This window comes from Colletotrichum costaricense (assembly GCF_030867565.1).
Source record: "Colletotrichum costaricense strain IMI 309622 chromosome Unknown Scaffold_2.1, whole genome shotgun sequence".
NCBI classification, from domain to species: domain Eukaryota; kingdom Fungi; phylum Ascomycota; class Sordariomycetes; order Glomerellales; family Glomerellaceae; genus Colletotrichum; species Colletotrichum costaricense.
Genome location: NW_026848231.1, coordinates 2695049 through 2717169, shown reverse-complemented (window position 1 = coordinate 2717169; position 22121 = coordinate 2695049). Strand labels below are relative to the sequence as shown.

General features: G+C 52.1%; 11 protein-coding genes across 11 annotated transcripts; 6 read left to right on the top strand and 5 right to left on the bottom strand.

Moving 5' to 3' along the window:
* Positions 1-106: 106 nt before the first annotated feature.
* On the bottom strand, positions 107-1012 carry CCOS01_02546 (nucleolus protein; the record flags this gene model as incomplete). The annotated part of the gene is made up of 1 exon (XM_060450734.1): positions 107-1012. The coding sequence occupies one exon, from the start codon at positions 1010-1012 to the stop codon at positions 107-109; it is 906 nt and encodes a 301-aa protein (XP_060319384.1).
* A 480-nt stretch (positions 1013-1492) lies between these two features.
* CCOS01_02545 (ribosomal protein L23) lies at positions 1493-2374 on the top strand (the record flags this gene model as incomplete). The annotated part of the gene is made up of 3 exons (XM_060450733.1): positions 1493-1517; positions 1802-1869; positions 1994-2374. 3 exons carry the CDS (start codon positions 1493-1495, stop codon positions 2372-2374), a joined length of 474 nt encoding a protein of 157 aa, XP_060319383.1.
* Positions 2375-2903: 529 nt separating this feature from the next.
* CCOS01_02544 (Tim10/DDP family zinc finger) lies at positions 2904-3353 on the bottom strand (the record flags this gene model as incomplete). The annotated part of the gene is made up of 2 exons (XM_060450732.1): positions 2904-3070; positions 3236-3353. The coding sequence occupies 2 exons, from the start codon at positions 3351-3353 to the stop codon at positions 2904-2906; spliced, it is 285 nt and encodes a 94-aa protein (XP_060319382.1).
* A 570-nt stretch (positions 3354-3923) lies between these two features.
* CCOS01_02543 (CorA-like Mg2+ transporter) lies at positions 3924-5841 on the bottom strand (the record flags this gene model as incomplete). The annotated part of the gene is made up of 2 exons (XM_060450731.1): positions 3924-4500; positions 4550-5841. The coding sequence occupies 2 exons, from the start codon at positions 5839-5841 to the stop codon at positions 3924-3926; spliced, it is 1869 nt and encodes a 622-aa protein (XP_060319381.1).
* Positions 5842-7428: 1587 nt separating this feature from the next.
* Positions 7429-7893, top strand: CCOS01_02542 (microsomal signal peptidase 12 kDa subunit; the record flags this gene model as incomplete). The annotated part of the gene is made up of 3 exons (XM_060450730.1): positions 7429-7479; positions 7566-7625; positions 7693-7893. The coding sequence occupies 3 exons, from the start codon at positions 7429-7431 to the stop codon at positions 7891-7893; spliced, it is 312 nt and encodes a 103-aa protein (XP_060319380.1).
* A 227-nt stretch (positions 7894-8120) lies between these two features.
* CCOS01_02541 (E3 ubiquitin-protein ligase RBX1) lies at positions 8121-8640 on the bottom strand (the record flags this gene model as incomplete). Its single annotated transcript, XM_060450729.1, has 4 exons — positions 8121-8219; positions 8268-8338; positions 8401-8479; positions 8533-8640. The coding sequence occupies 4 exons, from the start codon at positions 8638-8640 to the stop codon at positions 8121-8123; spliced, it is 357 nt and encodes a 118-aa protein (XP_060319379.1).
* A 2117-nt stretch (positions 8641-10757) lies between these two features.
* Positions 10758-11888, top strand: CCOS01_02540 (uncharacterized protein; the record flags this gene model as incomplete). Its single annotated transcript, XM_060450728.1, has 1 exon — positions 10758-11888. The coding sequence occupies one exon, from the start codon at positions 10758-10760 to the stop codon at positions 11886-11888; it is 1131 nt and encodes a 376-aa protein (XP_060319378.1).
* Positions 11889-12053: 165 nt separating this feature from the next.
* Positions 12054-12176, top strand: CCOS01_02539 (uncharacterized protein; the record flags this gene model as incomplete). The annotated part of the gene is made up of 1 exon (XM_060450727.1): positions 12054-12176. The coding sequence occupies one exon, from the start codon at positions 12054-12056 to the stop codon at positions 12174-12176; it is 123 nt and encodes a 40-aa protein (XP_060319377.1).
* Positions 12177-14939: 2763 nt separating this feature from the next.
* On the top strand, positions 14940-17661 carry CCOS01_02538 (ubiquitin interaction domain-containing protein; the record flags this gene model as incomplete). The annotated part of the gene is made up of 10 exons (XM_060450726.1): positions 14940-15548; positions 15611-15720; positions 15777-15849; positions 15902-16071; positions 16145-16221; positions 16266-16339; positions 16436-16496; positions 16584-16768; positions 16866-17056; positions 17268-17661. 10 exons carry the CDS (start codon positions 14940-14942, stop codon positions 17659-17661), a joined length of 1944 nt encoding a protein of 647 aa, XP_060319376.1.
* Positions 17662-18265: 604 nt separating this feature from the next.
* Positions 18266-18442, top strand: CCOS01_02537 (uncharacterized protein; the record flags this gene model as incomplete). The annotated part of the gene is made up of 1 exon (XM_060450725.1): positions 18266-18442. One exon carries the CDS (start codon positions 18266-18268, stop codon positions 18440-18442), a length of 177 nt encoding a protein of 58 aa, XP_060319375.1.
* A 642-nt stretch (positions 18443-19084) lies between these two features.
* On the bottom strand, positions 19085-19294 carry CCOS01_02536 (uncharacterized protein; the record flags this gene model as incomplete). Its single annotated transcript, XM_060450724.1, has 1 exon — positions 19085-19294. A coding segment is annotated over one exon (210 nt), but the record flags the coding sequence as incomplete, so codon positions are not given.
* Positions 19295-22121: the final 2827 nt, after the last annotated feature.

Below are 22121 nucleotides of genomic sequence, written 5' to 3'. Positions count from 1 at the left end.
CCGTCTTTGATCACAATGGCAACAGTGATGTCCCGTTTTCAACCCACTTGATGATCTGCCCGCCGGCTCCCTGGGCCGAAAAGTTATCCAATCTAGCGGCATGTAATCATGAACCCTTCAGTGTGATTGTAAAGTTGTTACGATTCATGCCCGGGTTGAGCTCCTGCTTGGCAAACAAGGGCAACGGTTCGCTTGAAGCATTTGCCCTCTTCCAGAGTGAATACACCAGCTTGTTGGTGGCCTTTCCCTCAAGTTGGACGTATCCCAAGGCCGTCATGATCTCAACCAACCGATCCTGAGAGAAATAGCGTGAGTTATCGACACAGCTCCGAGGGAGGACCAAGAATAGTGAGGGAAACAGGGCGCGAGTAGCATCCGATAGATCGTCTCCAGGCTGGCGGAGAAATGAAAGCGTGCGGAGAAGCATCTCACCACGTAGTGAGTGGTCAGGAACGTAGTTGACAACCAAGCTGAGTGAGATGATGTCAAATCGATCCGAGTCGTCCATTGGTAGCGGTCTCTCCATGAAATCCTGCTGAAGGATGCCCGCCCGTTGGCTATTGAGGTCGATGAGAGTCATTTCGAAGACGCCGCTCTTGGAGCAAGCGTTATCAGTACTGAGAGCGCCCACTTCGAGCATTCGCAATCGGCGATGCGCCCCGTCCTCGCTCTTCCCCTCACTTCGAGTGTCCTTGGACTTCAATGGCTGCAAATCGGCTGATCGCAGCCACTCCAGGAGGACTCTCGAGCTGTCTCCGCCGCGATCTACTCGTTGGCCTTGGAGACTGGCTCGCTGGTATTCCTCGAGCCCGCCGAGGGCAGAAATTTCGGCTGCAACCGCTGCTGCCTCCCTCTCATCATTCCGAGCCAGTGCTTGCTGGCGCTTCTTCTGCAAGGTGTGATGAGTGTTGATAAGCGTTCTGGTCTCTTTGCGAGATATGGACTTTGCTTTTTTGATAGTGGGAGGGCGGCCTCTGGACAACAGCTTATTGGCGGGCTTCGTCCTTCCCATGTTTCTGACGCTTGTTTTGGGCGGAGAAGAGCGATCAAAGTGAGGAGCAAGAGGGCTTCGATTTGCGCTTCCGGGTCGCGTACGTTGAGTGAGCTTTGGATATTCTCAACGAGATCAATATCAAAGTCGACATAGCAGATGCTTGGGTTTTTTTTTTCTTCTTTCTTTTCCCTGCTCGAAGAGTGTAAGTCGAGCCTTATGTAAGCAGTCTGCTTCCTTTTGGTAAGTGCTAGCTTGAGCGCGGTTCTAGTCGGGTTAGGCTAGCCAGCAACGGCGGAATGATTTTCCTCATCACTTTCCCCGTCTCCTCTAGCCAAGATAAGATAACGAATTGGGGCGCACAGACCAAGTCAACCCTAAGCCCACAGATGAGAGAAAAAAAACATTTGACTTTCGGAATCTCTTCTTTTTGCACTCGACCTCGACACCGACGACAACCCAGCTAACCCGCCCAACCAGCCAACATCCCCATCAGTCACAATGGCCCCCAAGGACTCGAAGAAAGGTACTTGAGAAATCAACTCCCGGTAGCAGCAAGAAATACACACTTGCGAGCGCAACATTCCCAACCACCATATACACAAACCACCATATACACAAAACGCACACAATGGCGACTCGACAAAATCTCTTGTTTCGTCGACGGCAACGGGCAGAACGGTGACGGAACGGGGGATACACCAACAATCTCTACGCCGAAACCTCTCTCCCGGAGCATCATGCTACAGCAGATTTTGCGAGTTCTTTTGAAAATAAAGAGCGATTGCTGATGCGACATCTCTACTCTAGGCGGTGCCTCCAAGGCGCCTAAGGGCTCCAAGCAGGCCAACAACGCTGCCAAGGCTGCCCTGAAGGGTGTAAGTACAAGCAACATACCCCTCTGCCCGCGGCTTCCCAAGACAACCAAAGTGCCTGCGGCCGAAGGAGGACGGGATACTGTCTGCCACCACAAATTAGAAAGCTGACAGCATCTTCCCCTAGGCCCACGGTCACTACAAGAACAAGGTCCGCTACACCACCTCGTTCCACCGTCCCAAGACCCTCGTCGTCTCGCGCGCTCCCAAGTACCCCCGCAAGTCGATCCCCCACGAGCCCCGCCTCGACGAGCACAAGATCATCGTCCACCCCCTCAACACCGAGTCCGCCATGAAGAAGATTGAGGAGAACAATACCCTCGTCTTCATCGTCGACGTCAAGTCCAACAAGGCCCAGATCAAGCAGGCCCTCAAGAAACTTTACGACATCGACACCGTCAAGATCAACACCCTGATCCGCCCCGACGGCTCCAAGAAGGCCTATGCCCGCCTCACCCCCGATGTCGATGCTCTTGACATCGCCGCCACCAAGCTGGCTCTCGTCTAGAGCGGATGTTAATTTTCCGCGAAGGACTGAAACGGGAATGGGAAATGAATAAGTAAAAAGCAATTCGGGTTCATTGACTGCAAAAGGCATTGGCATGGGCGTCTCAAGGTTGTTGATACAGATTCCCCAGGAGTGGCATCTCCTCGAGGGCACCAATCGATTCTCCCGGTACTCAGGCCGGAGTACCATGACCGTGTTCAGTCTCGAAGAAATGCACATGAATGCGAAATTCGCTTCCGGTGACCATCCTTGTATATCCAGACGCAAACTTTGCAACCGTGAGATCGTTGTGACATGCCAGATATTGTTGTAAACCTGTCAGACGGTGTTCTGACATGATGGGATTGCCATTCTTCCTCGTACATAGTGATACATATGCTTGTACATGAGCAACTTCTATCCGAAGTTTCTCTACGCCCCTCTCTATTCGGTCTACCGTTTCCCCCACGAGTATGCCGTTGTGACGTGTTCCGTATCCTGTTTCCAGTTGTTCCAGCGTGTGTGATTCGACGGTTTTCTCCAAACCCATTTAACCAGAGCGCATGTTGTTGAGGTGCTTCATCGTGAGGAAGTTGACGTCAAGGAATCTGTCAACGCAGTTGGCCAGGCATCCCTCCTCGCCCTTGTCCAGCTTCGAGCCGCGGATCGAGCCACTGACGCACTTCTTCCAGCAGATCTCGGTGAGAGCATGGGTTTCTATTCATGATTCGAATTAGCTGCCAAGTCCTCTCTCTCTCTCCCTCTCTGTCTGCAGCCATCTGATTAGACCGCACGTACGCCAATGCCTCCCATAGTCTCCCATCACCTTCAATCTGCCATGCTCCCCTCTTCTACGGTCCCATAAGATGAGGATATACTAACGTGACTGAATTTGAGATCTCTGCTGCTCGTTGGCAAGGAATTGGCGGAGCTCAAGCTTGTCCTTGTCGTTAAGCTTGTCGAGGTCTGAGTTCTCGAGCGCTGATCTTGAGGAGTCCATCGTTGTGTCTTTGTGAGATTTTCCAGATCCTTGATAGTACGTTGTTCGTTAGGGATTGCAAGTGCGGGATGGAGGAGCGTATGTTGGCTGTGACGATAGTATGGTAGAGGTCAAAAGTCTTCCAATATTTGCCTTTCCGTACTTCTTGCATCCAGCTTTTTTTTTGTCTCCACTATAACCTGGGCATCTCCCATTGGCTGAGTATGGGCGCGAAAACCAAGCACGTACAACGCCATGTACTTATCAAGATCACAGAGCAGTGCAAAGAAACATTTCCTCAGCTTCGTGAATAGTGACTTAGGTTGAGTAAGCCTTGCTGATTTGTAAAACCGGCAAGCATTAGAGCTGCGTGAGGCATGCATTGCAAAGTTTGGGAACCAATTCGTATTCTCTTGTATCTACCAAGACTAAATTAAAATCGATCAATTGACATAAAAGCCCCATTGTCCAATCCCGTTGCTTGTTTTGTTGCTTGCACAAGCCATCACGGTTATGCTTCATGCCCTACTAATATAACGGCATGGAAGGAAATCAAGTCGTAACGTTGACGACAGCGCCCCGATGTATTCTTCAGATGTACTTGTACTTGCGAGCCAAGGTCATGCTCACAACGCTGAAGAGAATCAAGCTTCCAAGGATGACAAAGAACGGGACAAGAGAAGTGTCCGCAAAGGGAACCGGAACGTTCATGCCGAACAGTCCACAAACGAGGTTGAGCGGAACAAGAATCGACGCGAGGAACGTGATCTTGCTGAGTACTAAGTTCGTGTGTGTACCCTGAGAGATGCTGTTGATGGAAAGCTGAGCCAAGTAGTTACTGTGGGAGCGAGACAGAATCTTTTCGAAGTGGCCGAGGTTGGTGACCATAGTGACGACGTGATCCTGTATATCGCCGAGATAAAGTCCAATGTCCATACGGGGTGTAACCTTGTAGTTCTCGTTGCAACGCTTGGTAAAGCCTCGCAGGACATCAGCTTTGCCTCCAAGAAGGCGCATGAGAGCCATGGTGTTCTTGCGCACTCGGCCAATGGACCGCAGAAACTGGTTTGAATCATCCTCGCGGGCGACGAAGACGCCATCCTCAATGGCGTCAGCCTCTAACTCAATGTCGCGGATGACTGGAGCAAAGCAATCCACAATATCGTCACTGCCCAACAGATTAGCACTGATAATCGACTTCGACTGTGTCCACTTACATCAGAGCATAGCAAATCCAGTCGCTGCTCAGCGCAACGTAGTCCCTAAGCAGGGCAATCCGCTTGCGCACGTGAGAGGCGTGGGCATTGGGCTCGAAACTGAAGCTCAGAGTACCCTCGCGAAAGACAACGACATAGAGGTTGTACGGCTCATACTCCAAGCCGTCGTCTTCTTGTACTGGGGTGAAAGATCGAAAGCTTGCGAAGTAGTACGAGGGAAACAGCTCAATTTTCTCCCGCGCTTCTTGCGTCGTAATATCCTCAATTGTCAAAGGATGGATACCGAATGCTTTGCAGATGGCGGTAACCTCCTCCTTGGTAGGGCTGTTGACATTCAACCACCAAACTCCATCGGACTCATCGGCGGGGAGCGTGAAGAGGCCCCGAAGATCCTCGCCGGGAAGAACCAAGTCCCCAAGTTCTGCTGCGTGGATCGTAGATTCCCAAGCCGAAGAAAAGAAGCTGAACCGGTTGGGGTCCAGGGGCTGCTGGGTAGCTACAGGCTTATTCTTAGCATCTTCGGCGGCATGCTCCTTCTCCGAGATCTCCTGCTCATCAGAGGTGTCAGAGGGCATGTTGACAATATCTCCATCAACAGTGCTGAGTTGCAGCTGAGGCTGACCCTCAGACGTCTGTGTCTGTCGTAGGTCCGGGAAGGCACGGAGAGAATCGCGGCGACTAGCCGTTCGCGATGCCTGGTCAGACTGGACGAAATTCTCCAAGTAGTCGAAGTCGATGTACAGCTGGTCCTTACGCCGGGGATCTTGTAGAGGGAAACAGACGTCTTCCTCGGCCGACTGGTTGGTGGCCAAGCTGGCGCCGTCATCGACCGTGAAAGGTCGACTGCGGTGGCTACGGCGGCTGCTGATTGAGCCTGCGCGATGCAGGTTCTCCTCGCTGCCCTTCCTCTCGGCCTTGGACTCAGAGAAGGACATGCCACGCTCGCGACGGCGCGCTTCAGCGAAGGCTTTGACCGAGTTGGGAGGGGAGATGGATCTCTGGTCGGTGACCGTCTCAACAGTCGGTCGACGAACCCGTCGCGCATGCGGCGAGACGTCACCTCCCTCATCATCGACAATTGCCTCTTCGAAATCCCGAACCCTGATACTTGGCGACCGCTCACCAGAAACCGAGTCGGGCCCAAGAAGGCGCGCTCCATACAGAGTGTCGAAAGTGCCTCTTCGAGGCCGCTCTGGGTGAGGGCTAGTGGCAACCTGATGGCGGTGGTCGTCGAGCTCAGGGATCGGCGTCTTGAAGCCGCCCTCAGAGATGTTCTCCTCGTGGTCAGACATGTTGACTTTGGTGCTGGAACCTGGCAATATTGCTTGGTTTCACAGCCAACGAAAATATTGACCCGCTTGTGTGGGTAGCTCGTTTGGTGGAATTGGTTGTAAGTCTCAAACTCGTTCCTCTTCGAAGGCCTCCGCAACTCTTGAATCAGGCGGCGATACCCATAACTGATGCGTATTCAAAGTAGACCGTTACCGAATCGCACTCCGCGCGGCCGGCGCGGTGTGCGCTGAAAGAGTAGCGGGCTTCCAGGGTGGCTGTGGTCGTGCCAGTCCCTAGAAGATGCGTACACGCTGAGGAGACAGCGTTGACGCACAAGAATGCTGGAGATGTGATGTTGTATTCCGGTTATTTCTGTTGATTTTGAAACCCGATTACGGAGGTTTCTTGTGCACTCCGCTGTAGACCCAGAAACCAGGACCTCGGAGTGAACAGGTGGGTGAGGTAGCGTCAGCTGCGAGTGAAGCCAACTTGGTGGTTTGGAGTGTCGGGTAGAATATCAAGTGGGTCTTTCGACCTGGGAAACTCGAAAGTCGAATGCGATTCTATTATTTATCGCAGCAGTTCGGAAGATACAATAGTATGTGAGGTCGAGGAGGTGATTATTTGTTGGTACGAGCGGTGTTGAGGGAATCGGATAACGATCGAGGAACAATGGTCGTCGGTTTAGGTGGTGCGAATGGTGACCCAAGGATGTGGAACTTTGTCTTCGTCGTCCGGAAACAGTATGCGATTGTTTTGGTAGGTCGCTAGATCAACCACCAGAACAAGATCAGACTAATCTGATGAAGAAAGCTGGTCTGACTGCTGCACAATCAAATGAACAAAAGGTTGGTTTGCACAGAAAAAAAAAAAGGAGTTTGGACGACAGGTCTTCTCGGTTGTCCTGAGCGTGTTGAGGGTTTTTTTGAAATTTTTGGTGGTGAATGGAACCGAAAGATGACGGGGACGGCCAGAAGGTGATCAAATGCAAGGGAAGATTTCCCGGTTCTGAGTGAAAATCCGACTTGGAGCCAGTGAGTCGCTAAGGTAGGTGGCGGCACAGGCCAGCCGAGAGAGACTTTTTTTCAGGTTCCAGGCCAAGGATGTCTGGGTGTGTCATACCAGTGACCCCACACAGTCCGCTGGCCTGTTTAGCCTGTACCCCATCGTTCGCCTTGTGGTTGGGCTACACCCAATAGCAGCTGCTGGAGCAGGAACATGGTGCCGAAGGCTGCACGGAGTGAAAGTGAGCTCGCGAACCAGACCTGAGGACTAGGGTCCGTGCTTCACTTGCTTCGGAAACGGCATACCTGTTCCCTACCTACCTAACCTTACCTTACCTTAGGTGCCTTACTTAGAGACGTTCCATTTGCTCCTGCCACCATAATACCAGATCATCCATTGTTGATCACCTCGAGATCGCAGACCGAACCAAATATTCGAATACACATCTACGGACCGACAGTCTGCACCAACGACTTGGCAAAGAGGTTGCTCACCACGCCAATCCATCTTCCAGCGCAAACCCCCCCCCCCCCTCCCAATCATTAACCGGCCAACAACCAAAAAGAACAACGCTTTTGGACAGTTTCGCGGGCGCAATTACAATGGCCGATCAAATCCTCGACCAGGTTCGCGATATCGCTGAGGGCCAGATCGTACGTCACCCGGTGGAAACCTGCCTCCCCTTCGGCTTCTTTGACGCATCTCCAACTCCCAGACGCTAACGATGTGTTCCCTACAGGACTTTGAGGGCCAGAAACTGGCAGATCTCCTGGCGACTCTACTTCTCTCGGCATCTGGAGTAAGTTCTGACAATTGTTCGATATCAAACTTGAAAGCACTCCATGCTGACTTGCCCTTCCCTGTAGGTTCTTGCTTTCATCATCGGATACATTCTGCAAGACATCAAGCTCGCAGTCTACGTTGGCTTAGGCGGAACCGTACTCACATTCCTCCTTGTCGTGCCTCCTTGGCCCTTTTTCAAGCAACATCCAGTCAAGTGGCTAGAACCTGGATCCGCGTCCGGCTCCGGGACACGAAACGAGGTTACAATAGGGAAGTCGGGATAGCCGGAACCAAAGACGTCAATTGTTCATCAAGTCATTGTGATGTATATTCCTGCATCTGTAATTGTGCCCACCCCAGAGGGCCTCTCTGGCTAGCTGTTTCCGCCAGCTGGACGCAGTCCTCGCTCGTCAGGAGAGTATCACTTATTGTATCCTCATTCTGCGTAGCCATGACACATAATGCTGCGTATCCATCGACCGAGATCCTCGCACCATTGCCTTGCGCCATCTCAGCGCCCATACTTCTGGAACTCCCAGTCGCGGTTGTCCAGCGGACAGACTTGTCGGGCCTTGAGCCAACGTGAGATACAATGGAAGTGGAATGCATGCTGCACGTAGGTTAGCGAGAGTAGGCAAATGGAGTACAGAAAACATACGTTGCAGATACCCCAGGCCACAGTGCACTCCTCACTCGTTGCAGAGGCTTGGTTTGCCTGACACTCGATGCCTGTGTGTTATTAGCATGCGTAAGGGCGAAACAGCGGGTTTGCATGTCAGCGTCCAACTCACAGAGGTCCATGATGTGGTTTCTGCAGATAGCGCAGTTGTCGACGACAATGTCCCATGCCCACAAGGCAACAGCATTCCACTAGAGGCACTTGTAAGCTTGGGTCAAGCTATCCAAATCCTCCATCTACGCACCTTCTTGACTTCGAAGCGCTTCTTCGCGTCCACCGGCCTGCTCTCGCCGTCGGCGGCCTTCTTGGCGACGGCAGTGCCGGGCGCATCCGTCATATCGACATCGGCCATTGTGGAATATCGAATCGAGCTACGATTCCGGCTACGGTTGAGGCGGTAAGTTTGAGTTCTGCACAACTGAGCGATACCGGTCAAAGTCAGGATGATATATTAAATGTCGAAGAAGAAGCAGCGGTTCGGTAGTATGGACGACTTGCGGAGAAGGCGTGAGAAGCGTACCTTTTCTGTGTCGTTGTAGGTGGTCAGCTAAGTCCGATCAATGAGGTCCAAAGGGTTGCGAGCGGGCAGGCTAGCCTATGTCGAGCCTTCCGGGTCGCGGGTGATTTTCTTACAAAGATGACTCAAACCAACTCCTCAATATTTTAAGAGAAGAAAAAGTAGTTTTGACGGGTTATTACGGCCTTTGTCGTGTCTCGTTTGCAGGCCGGATTTCTGTGGTTAGGTTGGTGATGTATGCGAATGGCGGGCAGGAAAGGCTGCCAGCGGGAGTGGCCCCGGTCCGTAAGGCGCCTGATTCCACGCCTGCCTTGGCGGGGTTCATGAGGCGTAAGGTAGAATGACCTACCTCCCCTACAGTGCGGGAAAGCGGTCGTTGCCTGCCCCTCAGGGCCGGGGGACTTCGGTGCTTAGGTGCCTGTGACCCTAATGTGCCCTGTAGACCTGCCCGGACTACCTGGGAGTAGCAAGCCCATAGCAAACAGTGGGAAAGCGAGCAGATTACCTAAGCTTGCTACGGCTCAAGACAGTCTTCACGTTACCAAAGTGCGCACTGGGCCCAGCAATGGGTCAGCACAAAGTCTCAGGGATTGAGACAACTTCTGGAAGCATTTCCCATGGCAGCATGTAGAATAGGTTGAGTCCCTTTAGTAGAGAGTCCTGCAGCGATTTTGAGCATCTAACACAATCGGAGTGAGGGAGGCGAATTTGGAAGACGGCGGGGATTCAGTGACAGTCACACCAAGTAGGAACTGCAGCATTTGCCTCTGACTGGGCAATCGTACTCAGGCATTGGATCTAGGTACCTTACAACGTGAGCGGCCTGACTTGAGTGGCTTGCAGTTGCTCCATGATACCAATCAAGCATGTCTTGGATCCCTCCTCTGCTTTCTACCTGACTTTGGGGCTTTCTTGCGGAATCGGGGTGACGCAGCTCTTCTCAAAAGTCCAGGGCCGTGACTCGTATCAGCAACCTTTTGCCAATTTCGACGATAGAAGCAAGGATGGTGAGGTAATGCGAGCCGTCCGGAGCTGAAGACGGGGAGTAAGGCTGGAAGCGCACGTGAAGGGGTCAACACGGAGATCCACCTCTCTCTTACGGGAGGTCACTGAGCCACGCGTAGCCTGTAAGGGGCAACTAGATAAGGAGGGATAATGGGAAAGGTACTTGGATGGGATCCATGATGGGATGGGATTGGCAGTGACACTGAGGGGACGGGATGACATACCTGCCACCGCCCGCGCTGCGCTACGCTACGCTACCTACTTGCGTATGGATAGGTAGGACAGGCACCTCAGGTAGGTACCCAACGCGCCTTGCTAGTATGGCGAGATACCTCTGGGCCTCGGACAGGAGGAGGGAAAGTCGGGCAGGTTCCTCAGCGAACACGCCCAATCTGGGCAGGTTTGGCAAGGCACACACACGCACTCACCCAACATCTCCACTCAGCTCAAGGTCTCCTAGCACCGGGGTTACTTAAGCCCCTCTCCCCTCTTTCGCCGCATGCTGTGGCTTTGCTCTTCCCCCGATTCTTGCCATCGTCACCTTACTCGACTCTTCAGCCCGTCACTCATTTGTACGGCAACATGAGCAGAGAATATACACGCGCTTTTCCTGCATCAGACTCTGGCTTCTACTTTTCGCTTTTACTCTCTCCCAATCCGCTTCCTCAAACAGACCATCCTCCTGGCGCTTGAACGTAGCAAAAACAGTACCATCGGAAGAAGGAAAACCCACCATATCTAATCTTGCTACAGCCAGCGTATCCAAGCCTCGCGACCGACAGATACCTTCCTTTCGCCACCATCATATCCTTACCTTCTCAATTAAGGCATTCTTTACCTTCCAGCGACCATTGTCTAGGACTTCTTCCCCTTTGTCGACCCTGACTGCCGCCAGTTTCTATCCTGCGGTCGCTGCGACACTTACTATCCCATTCCTACGACTCAGAATGCAAGAAACAACAAATCAAGCAAAGCCAACGCCCACTCGTCGCCGACAAAATCGTGGCGGTGGCGGCAAGGCTGCTGGACAGAAGATGTACGCATCAGAGACCGACGTCGCCAATGTCTCAACCTTGGCCTTCGATCAAGCCGGTCATCCTCATACCCCCCAGAAGTCATATTCTGGCTCGCCTGAGCCGCAGTCCGGCAACGGCAACCAGCCTGGCTCCAAACAGCGCTCGCGAAACAAACCTCGGGCTAGGAACCCCAATACCGTAGCTTCGCCTGACGTCACCCGCCAAAACCGCCGCTCGACCCCTCAGAGCATCCCGGTGAACAAGTCGGCAGCGGCCGCTTTCGCTGGCGCGACTTTCCATGCTTCGCCTGCTCCATCAGCCTTACCTATGCCCAGCTTCTATTCAAAGTCCATTCCCGAATCTCCAGGACCCAGGCCGGAAGCCCAACAGCAGCCGTCCCCACCGGCAACCGAACGACAACGCCCGACACCTCAGCATCCTGCGACCGCACCTAGGGCCCACGAGTCGCCTCTTGACGCCATTTTCAGAGCCGATAGAGCTGAAAAGGAACAGGCGCGGCGATCGAGTTCGTTGAACTCGTCCGTTCAAACAGACGGTTCTGAGTCAACCGCTGCCCCTTCGCCCAGGGATGCCAACCATGGCCCTTTCGTTGCAAAACCTTACAACACTCACCCTGGGCACCGTATGCCTCTCCAGAGATCATCTAGTGGAATCTCGGCCCATGAGCTTGACGGCTTTTCGGGAAAGCCTCTTGGCCCTGCATTCTCCACCCCATACCAAGAGCGCATCCGCGCTGCCCGTGCCGCTCCCAACCAGTCTCCGAATGGCACGAGACCTACGCAGGTCTCGCCTGCCGAGGATCGCTCTGAAGCTCTGAAGAAGTATCTCTTTGGGGGCAAAGGTCTGGCTTCGGCTGCCCAGCCACCAGCTTCGGCTCCGCCAGCTCAGTACGTCCATAACGGCTTCATGGGAAATAACCCGGCCCCTCAGGGCGACCAATCTGCCGATCTCCGCGCCATGGAGGACAACCTGCGCCGCATTCTGAAACTCGAGTCGCCCATGTCATCTACACAATCGGGAGAACGTCCTCTGTACTCTTAGGCGGCCATTGTCTGTCGATTGCAAACAACAAGAAAGTTCATTACACTTGGTACTTGGGGCGTCACTTGGCTGGTTCGCTTTGTGCCGTTGTTCCTCTTTGGAAGACGCAGGAGTACTGGAACTCATCTGGCATGGGAATGAGAGTCTGCGCTGCTTCTATTTGATATGACTTGTTACTTTGTCTTGCTGGGTGTCTTGGGGTTGCGGGAAAGCGGGAAAGCGGCAGGAGCTCGCAGTTGCTTTACGTGCCTACCTGAGATTCTACTTGATACCCGAAAGCGATGTTGATGTTCTCTTTTCAGTTAGGACCAATTCATATTCCGTTTCCATCTTTCATGTTCGATCATGTTTGTATCCATTCGAATTAGACGACTATCAAGATATATACTTGGTGGCGTTGGTGGTCCAGCTCTGATCTAATCCTTTACACTTTTGGCATACTTGGACGGCCGACCAAACAGGACAGTATCAAAATAGTTTGAGAGGGAGCTCTCTGTAAACAATGTACTAGCGATGTTTCTGTCCTTGGTGAAGTGCCGTGGTTATGCTACTTGAGCAGACTACCGCGCAGCCCTTTAACATGTCCCTACCTATACATGGCCAATCTGGGGTGTCTGTTATGTAACAGTTCACTGTGGACTTTCCAACCAGCACCTGTGATGCAATATTCCCTAGCCTCCCTTTTCCAATATTCAACGTCACCGGCCCCTTTCTTGTGACGAAGCCTCTCTGCTTCTTCAACTTACTGAGCAAGTTAATGTCGGATATCAGCATTTATCTTTAGACCAAGTCGGATGACGGTATATAGACGTAGCACAACCTTAGACTTTTAAACTAGAAACTCGGATGAGCAGCGGAAAGCTTTTAGAAGCCCCTGAGGGTGAGACTACGGCTGCCCCAGCAATTAACTTCCTGGCTAAGTCACTGATTCTCGTGTCGCTCTAAGCTCATCCATCAGCCAGGAGCCGCAGCACAATGGACCACCTCTATGATCTCTCACTAGGGGAACATCATCCCTGGCATAACGCATCAAGGGGGCAGTGGTACGCTCCTGTCAAAACCCGGCTCGCGCTGCCAAGCTCTAGTTATGTGTATATTCTAGGCGATCGCCTTGATTGCCTACGGTGCCAGTTCTCCGTCCTGAAAGAAACGTTCGTCAAATACATGTTTATACATAACTCCTTGTCCTTCCGTCTTCCGGCGGTGGCGGTGCATTAGAGAAGCCGGCGACAATAAGGGCGACGCTCCAGTAGCATCAGTCTGTCTGTGAGTTTTAAAGGGATTGTCTTATTGAAATCTCTTTGGTAAGTTTCGCATTCAGGTTCAACATGGGAGATAGCCTGAAAGACGTCCCCTGACCGCTAATTGTAAAATATTGATGCTATTACAGAACTATCGCCCAAAGGCTACATCGTCATTGTAATACAAATACAGACACTCGTATTATGCTGGATGAATCAACCGCTACGTAGTTTTCACGAATGCACGTCAGTTGGCGTCATGACATACTTGTTAAGACAAGCCTACTCATTCGGCGCCGAGACAGCGGAAAGAACTTTGTCCTCATCTCCAATATGTAGGTTTTGTATCCTGGGGTCTGAGTAAGAGTATGATAACGCCCGAAAAGGATCCCTGAGGGTTCTGTTGGTTGCAGCATCAGACCGCAATAAATGTATAGGGATCAGCATGATGGCTCCGTCTAGCCTGACACGATGCTGACAGAAGTGAACTAGCGAGAGAAGTTTACACCTTACTTTGAGAGGCATAAGATATAGTCCGACTAGGAGCTGAAGTGCCGTCTATCTCGTCCATTCCGCCAGTGTGGCTTGCGAGATACTAGGCCCACGAACGTTTCCATCAGTGTTGTTCAATCCGCTTGTTCTGGGCTTCCGTCGGAATGATAGACGTCAGCATGCTCAAGATAATGAGTTACCGAATCAAACATCCACGAGATCAGGGCATAAGAAGTATCGATCCCAAGCTGGAAGATCCTGTACCTTGGTCATTGGGTTTGAGTACCAGCAACCCATAATAGACGATATTCTCGACCAGGGGCATTTTCACAATCATTCAGCTTTCGTCAATGAGACTCCTTTTATCTAAAGTGTTCAAAACAACTTCTTATACTCAGCCGGAATTCCAAACATCGCTTGCCCCAACGCTGTCTTCAACCAAGTCATTCGGTTCTCAATCCAAAGTAGCAACACTTGGGCAAGAAGAGCCACCGAAAGATGTAGATGGAACTTCCTGGTCACTTTCTTGCGGTATTCGGGGTTGCATGGGTTATCAGACATGGTAGCATTTGATTCGTATCAATCGCCTCTGCGACTACTGCCAGCCCGGATGTAGCAAATAGTTGGTGTCGATAAACCACAACAGCACGACAAAGCCGAAGGGTTTTTACAGATAGTGGACAAAACGTGGTAGATCATACAAACGACAAAGAAACGAAAATGTTCTGTACACCAGCAGAATATTCGAAAGTTTACGTGAGATTTTGAAAGTTAGAAAACATCATGGTTGAAGTGCGATGCATTGTTCGACGCGAATCTGATGCCTACATCGGTCATGCTTTCGAGGTTGATAGCAATAGCCCCTCCAAAAGAGATACTTGAGACAGATGACATCTTCAATCAATATATCGACCTTCGCCGTTGTTTTAGGAATCAACTTGTCAACACACCCATGGGACTGGATGTAACAAACCGACCCAATTTCGATATCGCTGTAAAGCTGATAGCATAAGTGCCATTCAAACGTGGATATGTAGAAAAATGCACATGCACCAAAAGGAAAGATCAGACACGAGAGCACGTGACTTCGCGAGTTGACGAACGGAAAGATGGGTCTTGGTTACACGTCGGCCGTGTAATTGACGTCGTCCAATGTTCACCATCATCACGACGAAGTGGTCCTAGTGCCGACGCTTCACTGCACTAAATTGTTTGCAAAAATTCAACTCCAGGAAGATCGAAAAAGCTCGCTGGGAATTGCAGCTGTCTTTTCAAGCCAGCAAGTACAGCCAAAGGCAGCAAAACCTCGCGAGCAATTATGAGTTCGCACAATAATCGGGCGCGACCCCAGTCGCCAAGCGCAGATGACGATCCAGATCTCGCATTAGCCATTGCACTCTCTTTACAGCAAGAGGAATTCGACAACGACGACAGAACCAAGGCTGCGTCATCTGCAACGAAGCTTCCGACATCGTCAGCCACTAACACAGGCCCGTTAGGGCTGTTGGCCCTCGACCGCAAGAAAATGGAAGAGGAACGTATAGCAAGACTGAAGAAGCGTTCAGCTGCAGAGGCTGGTATTGATACCCAATCCTCACAGAGCTTAAAGTTGCTACGCCCTGGAGTCTCTGAGAGCCATAAGGTTACTGGTACCGCAAAGTCCAAGGCAGCGACACCAGCAATATCTGCAACACCAGCCGCAAATCCTTTGGAATTACCATTTTCGAAAGGAGCGTTCAAGCGCACTTGGGCCTTCGGCTGCCCCAGAAACGGGGAAGATATCAAGATTGAGGAAGTCCTTCAGAAGGACAAACTACAGCTGGCCGTGCTCTCATCCTTCCAATGGGACGAGGAATGGCTTCTCTCGAAGGTCAATGTCCGAAACACCAAGATGCTTCTAGTCGCCTACGCAAATAACGATGCCGAGGTATGTTGGAAGACTGTCTTACATTTCTTGGTCGAGTGCTGAGCTTGCGCTTCATATTCTAGAAAGCCAACATCCGCTCAAACATTCCGGCCGGTAGTCTCATCAAATTTTGCTTTCCGCCAATGCATGGCGGGTACATGCATTCCAAGTTGCAGATCTTGAAGTATGAAGGGTAAGTTGGATCTCAACTGTTTAAGCTACCAGTAGCCATCTAACACCGACACGCAGTTGCCTCCGTATTGTAATTCCTTCCGGCAATCTGGTTCCTTACGACTGGGGAGAGACGGGTCAGCTGGAAAACGTTTGAGCTCCCAACTTGACTTATTCTTGATGGTCTGGCTGACTCTACCTAGATGATCTTTCTGATCGACCTGCCCCGGCTCAATGGGCCACCTATCGAGACATCATTCGGCACCGAGCTCCGACGCTTCCTAAGAGCGCTTGGCCTTGACGACAAATTGGTGAAGAGCCTGGACAACTACGACTTCTCCGAGACAAGCCGTTATGGTTTCGTCCATTCCATGTCAGTAGCAATAGCCAACAGGGCAGCCCGATATAAGATGACATCCTGACTGAAGGCTGACATCGACCCATAGCTCTGGCAGCCATACGAAGGAAGCTTGGCAACACACAGGCCAGTCTACCCCTTCTGCTCGGGACGCGATGACTTCATGTTCGTGGCAAGTCAAAATTGTGCTGACTTAGACTTTCGATTAGGCTACTGCGGCTTAGGGAGCATTATCCGAAGCTTGGGTTTGGCAACCGAGAATGCCGTTGACATTGACTATGTGGTACGTAGGTGGTCTGCGCGGTCTTTTGGCTGAGCAAGTTGCCCAGCTCTTGGCGAGCGGTGACCAGGGGTGTTGCTAACAAATTTGTCATCCCAGGCATCTTCACTGGGATCGCTAAACCATGGGTTCTTAACGATGATATACTATGCCTGTCAAGGTGCGTGTGGTTGCAATCAAGCCTGCTGAGGTTTGTCAGGGTGAAAAGATCAGCATACTAACGCTCTATTGCTGGCACTCCTTGCAGGCGACTCAGGCATGAAAGAATACGAAGCTAGGCAGTCCAAAATGACCAAGAGCAAGGCTGCAAAAACAGGCTTGGGTGGTTCCAGACCGGTCGACATTGACAAGGAGCCGCTCCAATTGCAGCATCATTTCCGCATCTATTTCCCTACCGAAAAGACCGTTTCTAGTAGCCGGGGCGGTAGATCTGTAAGTTGTGTGCCGGCCGGGATCGCCGCGTTACCGGTCGATCCTGCTGCCCAAGTCCCCATGTATTTTCCCCGTATGCTCATTTTACGTGATCTAGTCTGCCGGCACCATTTGCATGCAAGAGAAATGGTGGAATTCTTCAACGTTTCCGCGAGAATTGATGCGAGATTGCCAAAGCGCCAGAGGTGGCCTGTTACTACATAGCAAAGCCATATTCGTCCGTGAGCGGGCGCACGACGGCGCAGTCTGGGCATACGTGGGGAGTGCAAACTTGTCGGAGAGCGCATGGTAAGTCAAACAGGAACCCTCGCGATTGGCCTGCAGGCTACCCTTAGTGGTAAGGGCTGTGTGACGAAGAGTGAAGGGGCAGTCTAGTGTAGTGTACTGTCTCGTCTCAGTGAGGGAGACACATCACAGAAGGGGCAAAGCCTACTGTCTGAGGGCAGCGTGAAGAAACGACGTGGGTCGATCATAAGGCTGACCTAGATTGAACTTTTAGGGGCCGATTAGTGAAGGACCGGGAGTCGGGAACGGCCAAGCTCACTTGTCGCAACTGGGAGTGCGGCGTGTTAGTCGCGGTCAAGGACAGCTCGGCAAGTACTGGGGACCAAGACGCACAGGCTCAGTCGCGTCCGCAGGCAAAGGCGCAGACTGTGACGCTGGAGGGGCATGCCGAGAGCGAGGAGACATTGAAGGGCAAGGAGGGAACGACGGCGGCAGCGGCAGAGAGCATGGGGAAGCGGCGGCATCAGCAGCTCGATCAGGACGGATCGGTGGGCCTCGATGGAGTGTTTGGAGCGACGATGCCTATTCCAATGAGGGTGCCGGCGAGGCGCTACACGTCAGATGAATCGGCAGCCAGCCGGCCATGGTTTTTTATGAAGGCCGGCTGAGAAGAGAGCAAGCAGGGGTGGGGGTGTGATTCAGCTGAGACACCTTTTTGAAGGATGACCAGTGGCAGCTAGTAAGTCCAGCAGCACCAGTAAGCATGCAGCATGGAGAGCGAGGGAGAGGGAGACCGGGAGGGAGAGAGAAAGAGAAAGAGAGAGAGAGAGAGACAGCATGGAGCCAAGCGTGTGCAGACTGCAGAGCACGGACGTGGATCTTCACGGATGGCATGGCGTCGTCTCAACCTGGAGCAAGCCCCGGGTCGGCCGGGCTAATTAGCCCTCCGATGGCGGTACCAATCCTGCCGTACCTAGCTTGCTGGCCAACTTGTTCTGTCTAGCGTTCCGCAACAGTGTACATATGGAAGACTAGTCTACTCTGAGGTAGCGAATGGATGGGTATGGTACCTTTTTCCGAGTCATCGCGCTCCCAAAGAATCCTGCAATTGGATGGGCAAGGGGTTTATGGTCAGGAAGTTGTGGCAATGCCTTCTTCGTACATTTCCTTCTCCAAGGCGCCTAGTGGCGGCCGTTGTCGGGTTGCAGATAGTGAGCGAGAAGGTCGAGAAGCCACGGATACTTACGTTAGTGTCCATTTCATCATGTGTAAATGGAATCCGAATGCGGTGAAGAGACTGCTGCACGATGCGCAGTTGACGGACTACTAGACGCACATTGGAGTGTTCCACGATACCGAAGGACAGGTTGGCCCACATGCCGGACAAACCCGGTGGGCTGGGTATGGAAGGCAGACCTTGTCAATGTTGCAGTTCAGCAATATAATTAAATACAAATCGATGATGGAGATGTCCAGAGGGCCCCCAGAGGATATGGGAGGGGCTTGTTGTCAGTCAGGGGTCAGGTCTATGGAAACAAGAAGCAGTCGATGTGTGTAAGGGGCGGGATCGATGGGAAAGTGGCCGGTTGATCAGGGGTGAATCTATCGAACGCAACGGTGAGGTGTGTTGCAAACTATGTGTATCCGTACGAACAACCAAGTACGAAATACTGGTTGTAGCGGAGGTAACGTTTGTCGGCGATTGGGTGATGCTTGGCTTTGATGGGCACTGGTAAATGGAACGGGGCTAGAGAGAGAGAAAGAGATATGATGATGGTGAAGAAAGCGAAAGAGAAAGTGGCACCCAAAAGGCCGGCGGTGTTTGATCGTTCGTGATGCGTGAAGTGGGCGGCGACTGAGGGCATGGAGTTGGATTTACCGTCCGTACCAGTAGCCGCATCGAGGCATATGGATGGATACTAGTCTACGGGGCATGGCTATGCGGCTATTATCATTATCCGTAGATAGCACGGCGAGTTATCCAGAATGCTAGCCAGTGATGATGATGATTGGTGATTTTTTTTGTTATTTGTTTTTGTCTCGTCTACGTTTCGCGTCATCTGCAGAATTTGTACCCCGACCCCCTCGAAATTATGTCAAGCAGGAGAAAGCATTGGGAGAACCGACGTCTTGGCAACGACTTTTGCGTGCCGTGATGGTCTGCTTTGCTGGCTTGGCACGTCGAGATGAAGGCAAAGATGGAAAGCGAAGTTGGTGTTGAAGTTGATCAGAATTTGCTGCCAAGACTCTAACCCAAGCGTGGCACGCGCGCGGTATTGCAATGCCGGTCGGTACACAGGCATACCTACAAGCATACAGGCACAGGCACACAGGCACGATGAGGTCTCACCATTATCCATTCCCTCCCAAATGAATGTGGATGAGACATGCATAGCAAACGAGTCCAAGTCCCATGGTCCTCAAGTCCCCGATTCAGGACCCAAGACTCCAGAACCCAAGGTGATAAGGTCAGAGGGAGCGTTTGGATGCGGTGTAGTGCGGATATACTACAACGTACAAACCCGCTTTGGAAGCTTGGCACAGTCGGGGTCCTTGTCAAGTTGGGCCGCTAGTGCGAACTCCAGATTGTGAGATCGCAGCTCTTCTGGTGCCAAACACTGGTTTCCCTTTTCTTTTTCGGATAGTGGTGTGAATGGATGGGGGTTGGTGTGCTGCGTGGGGAGCAAAGTGGTGCGTGGGCGGGACCTTGAACGTGCGTGGGCGTCGTATGGGCGTAGTGTACTCCGTACATCTTTGCCTTCATCGGACACACTCCCACCCCCTTCTCTCGCTCTCTTTTTCTCTCTCTCGTTCTCTCTCGTTACGAATACCTACCAGCTGCCTACCCAGTCAGCTAGTGTACCTACCCCGTATAGATGCACCATACAGAGAGTACATTTGGAGCACAAAGTACGCAGGCAGTCAGTATTCATTATCAGTCTCTGTGTATCCTATGGAAGCGTATCTGTGCAGGGCATCTCTCTCTTTCTCTCTTGTCACTGGCCGGCTGTCCATGTGGAGGATAACTCCATCTTCTCTCCATCTACTCCCCTGCTCACCATATACCTACGCCCTCGCCGGGCAGTCCACCTATTCACTAGCTCACATGCTTCTTAATTCCTTTCTTCTGCCATCCATAGAGCCTAGTAAGGGAAGGGAGAGAAGAGGAAAGGGTCAATATGCATGGAGGGTCCTTATTGGCAGTGACAGGGCCACAGCACTGACATAACATGGCCCGCCTAATTTCTCTTATTCCATCTTTTTCTTTTTGTTCCACATCCAGCCTACGGAGTTATTACCTCCCACTCTTTTGATCATGTCACCCACAAGCCTCGTGAGCCACATGTGTCGCTGACGTCGCTCTGCGTGCGAAGCACCAGATCGTTGCCGCCTTCGGGCTCGTTTCCTTTCCTTAGCTTGGGGCTATGGTATGGAGTCCCCGTCCAAACGTTTTGGCGGATATTTCTGCTCGGGGAGATGGTGGAGCAGCGATCAACTCTTTTGCCGGAACCACGACATGGGCTTGATTGGTTCAAAGATGGGATAACTCGGTTGGGTACGAAGTATAGATGCTGAAGAAAAGATGGTGGGCAAAGTTAGGTTGAGTTGCCTCCCGGAATCCCAGCCTTCTACCATGCCACAGTACTCCGTACAGTCACCAGGAAGAGGAGGGATGTGCAACTGCAAGCAGATGAACGGCCGAGATGGAGGAGAAGAGAGGACAGAGAAGGGGGTCCGGCGCCGGGATGCGGACTTGTCACGGCCGCATGCACCGGCACCATCCACCACCCCCTTGCTGTTGGTCTTTGCCATTTGGTGTGTCTGAACTTCTAGAGTTACAAGTGTCGTCCCTTTTGGTTCCCTTGGCTAGCAATGCTATTATCCGGTGCGCGGTTATGTATGCTAAGAAGTGTCATCTAGTTGCAGTGGGACAACGTACGTGATGGGGTCGCATCACTGTAACCACCTCACGCTACCCGACTGCTCCCTAGCCGGCCAAGGACTTCCTGAAAGTTGAGCAATGTGACATGGTGCCTCTACCCAACCCACTCATACCGGATGGGCCGAGTTTCTTTCTGGGGGGCTCGGGGGACCTTTGCCTGTCTGCCCGGACAGATATTACGTGAACCAACGAGATTGAGCCAGGGGGACCAAAGTATGGAGACAAACATTCTGACTCTTACTAGCAAGAGAGGTACATACCAGTGTCAAGACTCGAGAGTCAATAGATGGACTAAGGGTAGGAGGCGATGATGGCGAGATGGGATCAAAACCAATTCATCGGACAGGGTCTAGGGCACCGGGGACCAAACGTTTCAACTCTGCTGTGATGAAAAACGAAAGACGCTATACCATTAAGGGGGGAGGGAGAGAAGCCAAGCAAGTTGCAGGCAAGCCGCAAATTGGAATAGGAGCAAAAAATAGACATTTTAGTCTATTTTGCGGCGGGTGGGAAGAGCATGGGAATTTCTCTGATCTGATCTACGGATCCCTTGGACTCTGGAGACTGGAGACTGGACACTACACAAGGAACCAGGGCAAGCCCGCAAGGCAGGCCGCAGGCCTCAATCCTGGAACCAGACAAAGAGGCGGAGACGGGCACTTTTGTCGTTGATCTAATTACCTGCACCCCGCCAACTACTACACGGCAATTTCTGTGCTACAGCGGCCCCGGCGAAGACCATGGGGAAACATCTCACTCAACGGGCGTACAGGGACAGGGGCGGCATGGCGGAGACATACGTAGAATGATGAAGTACTGAGTATCCGTATTCTTTTCCTATGAACAAAAAAGGTACGGAGTACGGAGTGCTTCTCGTCACTTTTGAGTATGCGTGATGGGCCTCCTTGGCTCCCGTCTCTGCAGACTGCAGCTGCTTCGCCGCCATCCTGTTAAGCTTCCAGTCCTCCCGCTTCCACGCAGCCAAGTAGCGCGCCACTTCCGAATCATCTACACAGTAGGGGCCCAGAGAGCTGCACCGGGATTGACATTGGTTCTTACCAGCCTGGCCGCTGCTTTTGGTGTAAGCCGCGGCGGCTTCGGGCCCAGGGGAATGGTTGAAGTCTGAACCAGGGCAAGGGGGTGCCAGTGGGGGTCCGGTCGTTGTGAGCGAGGTCGGAATTGTGG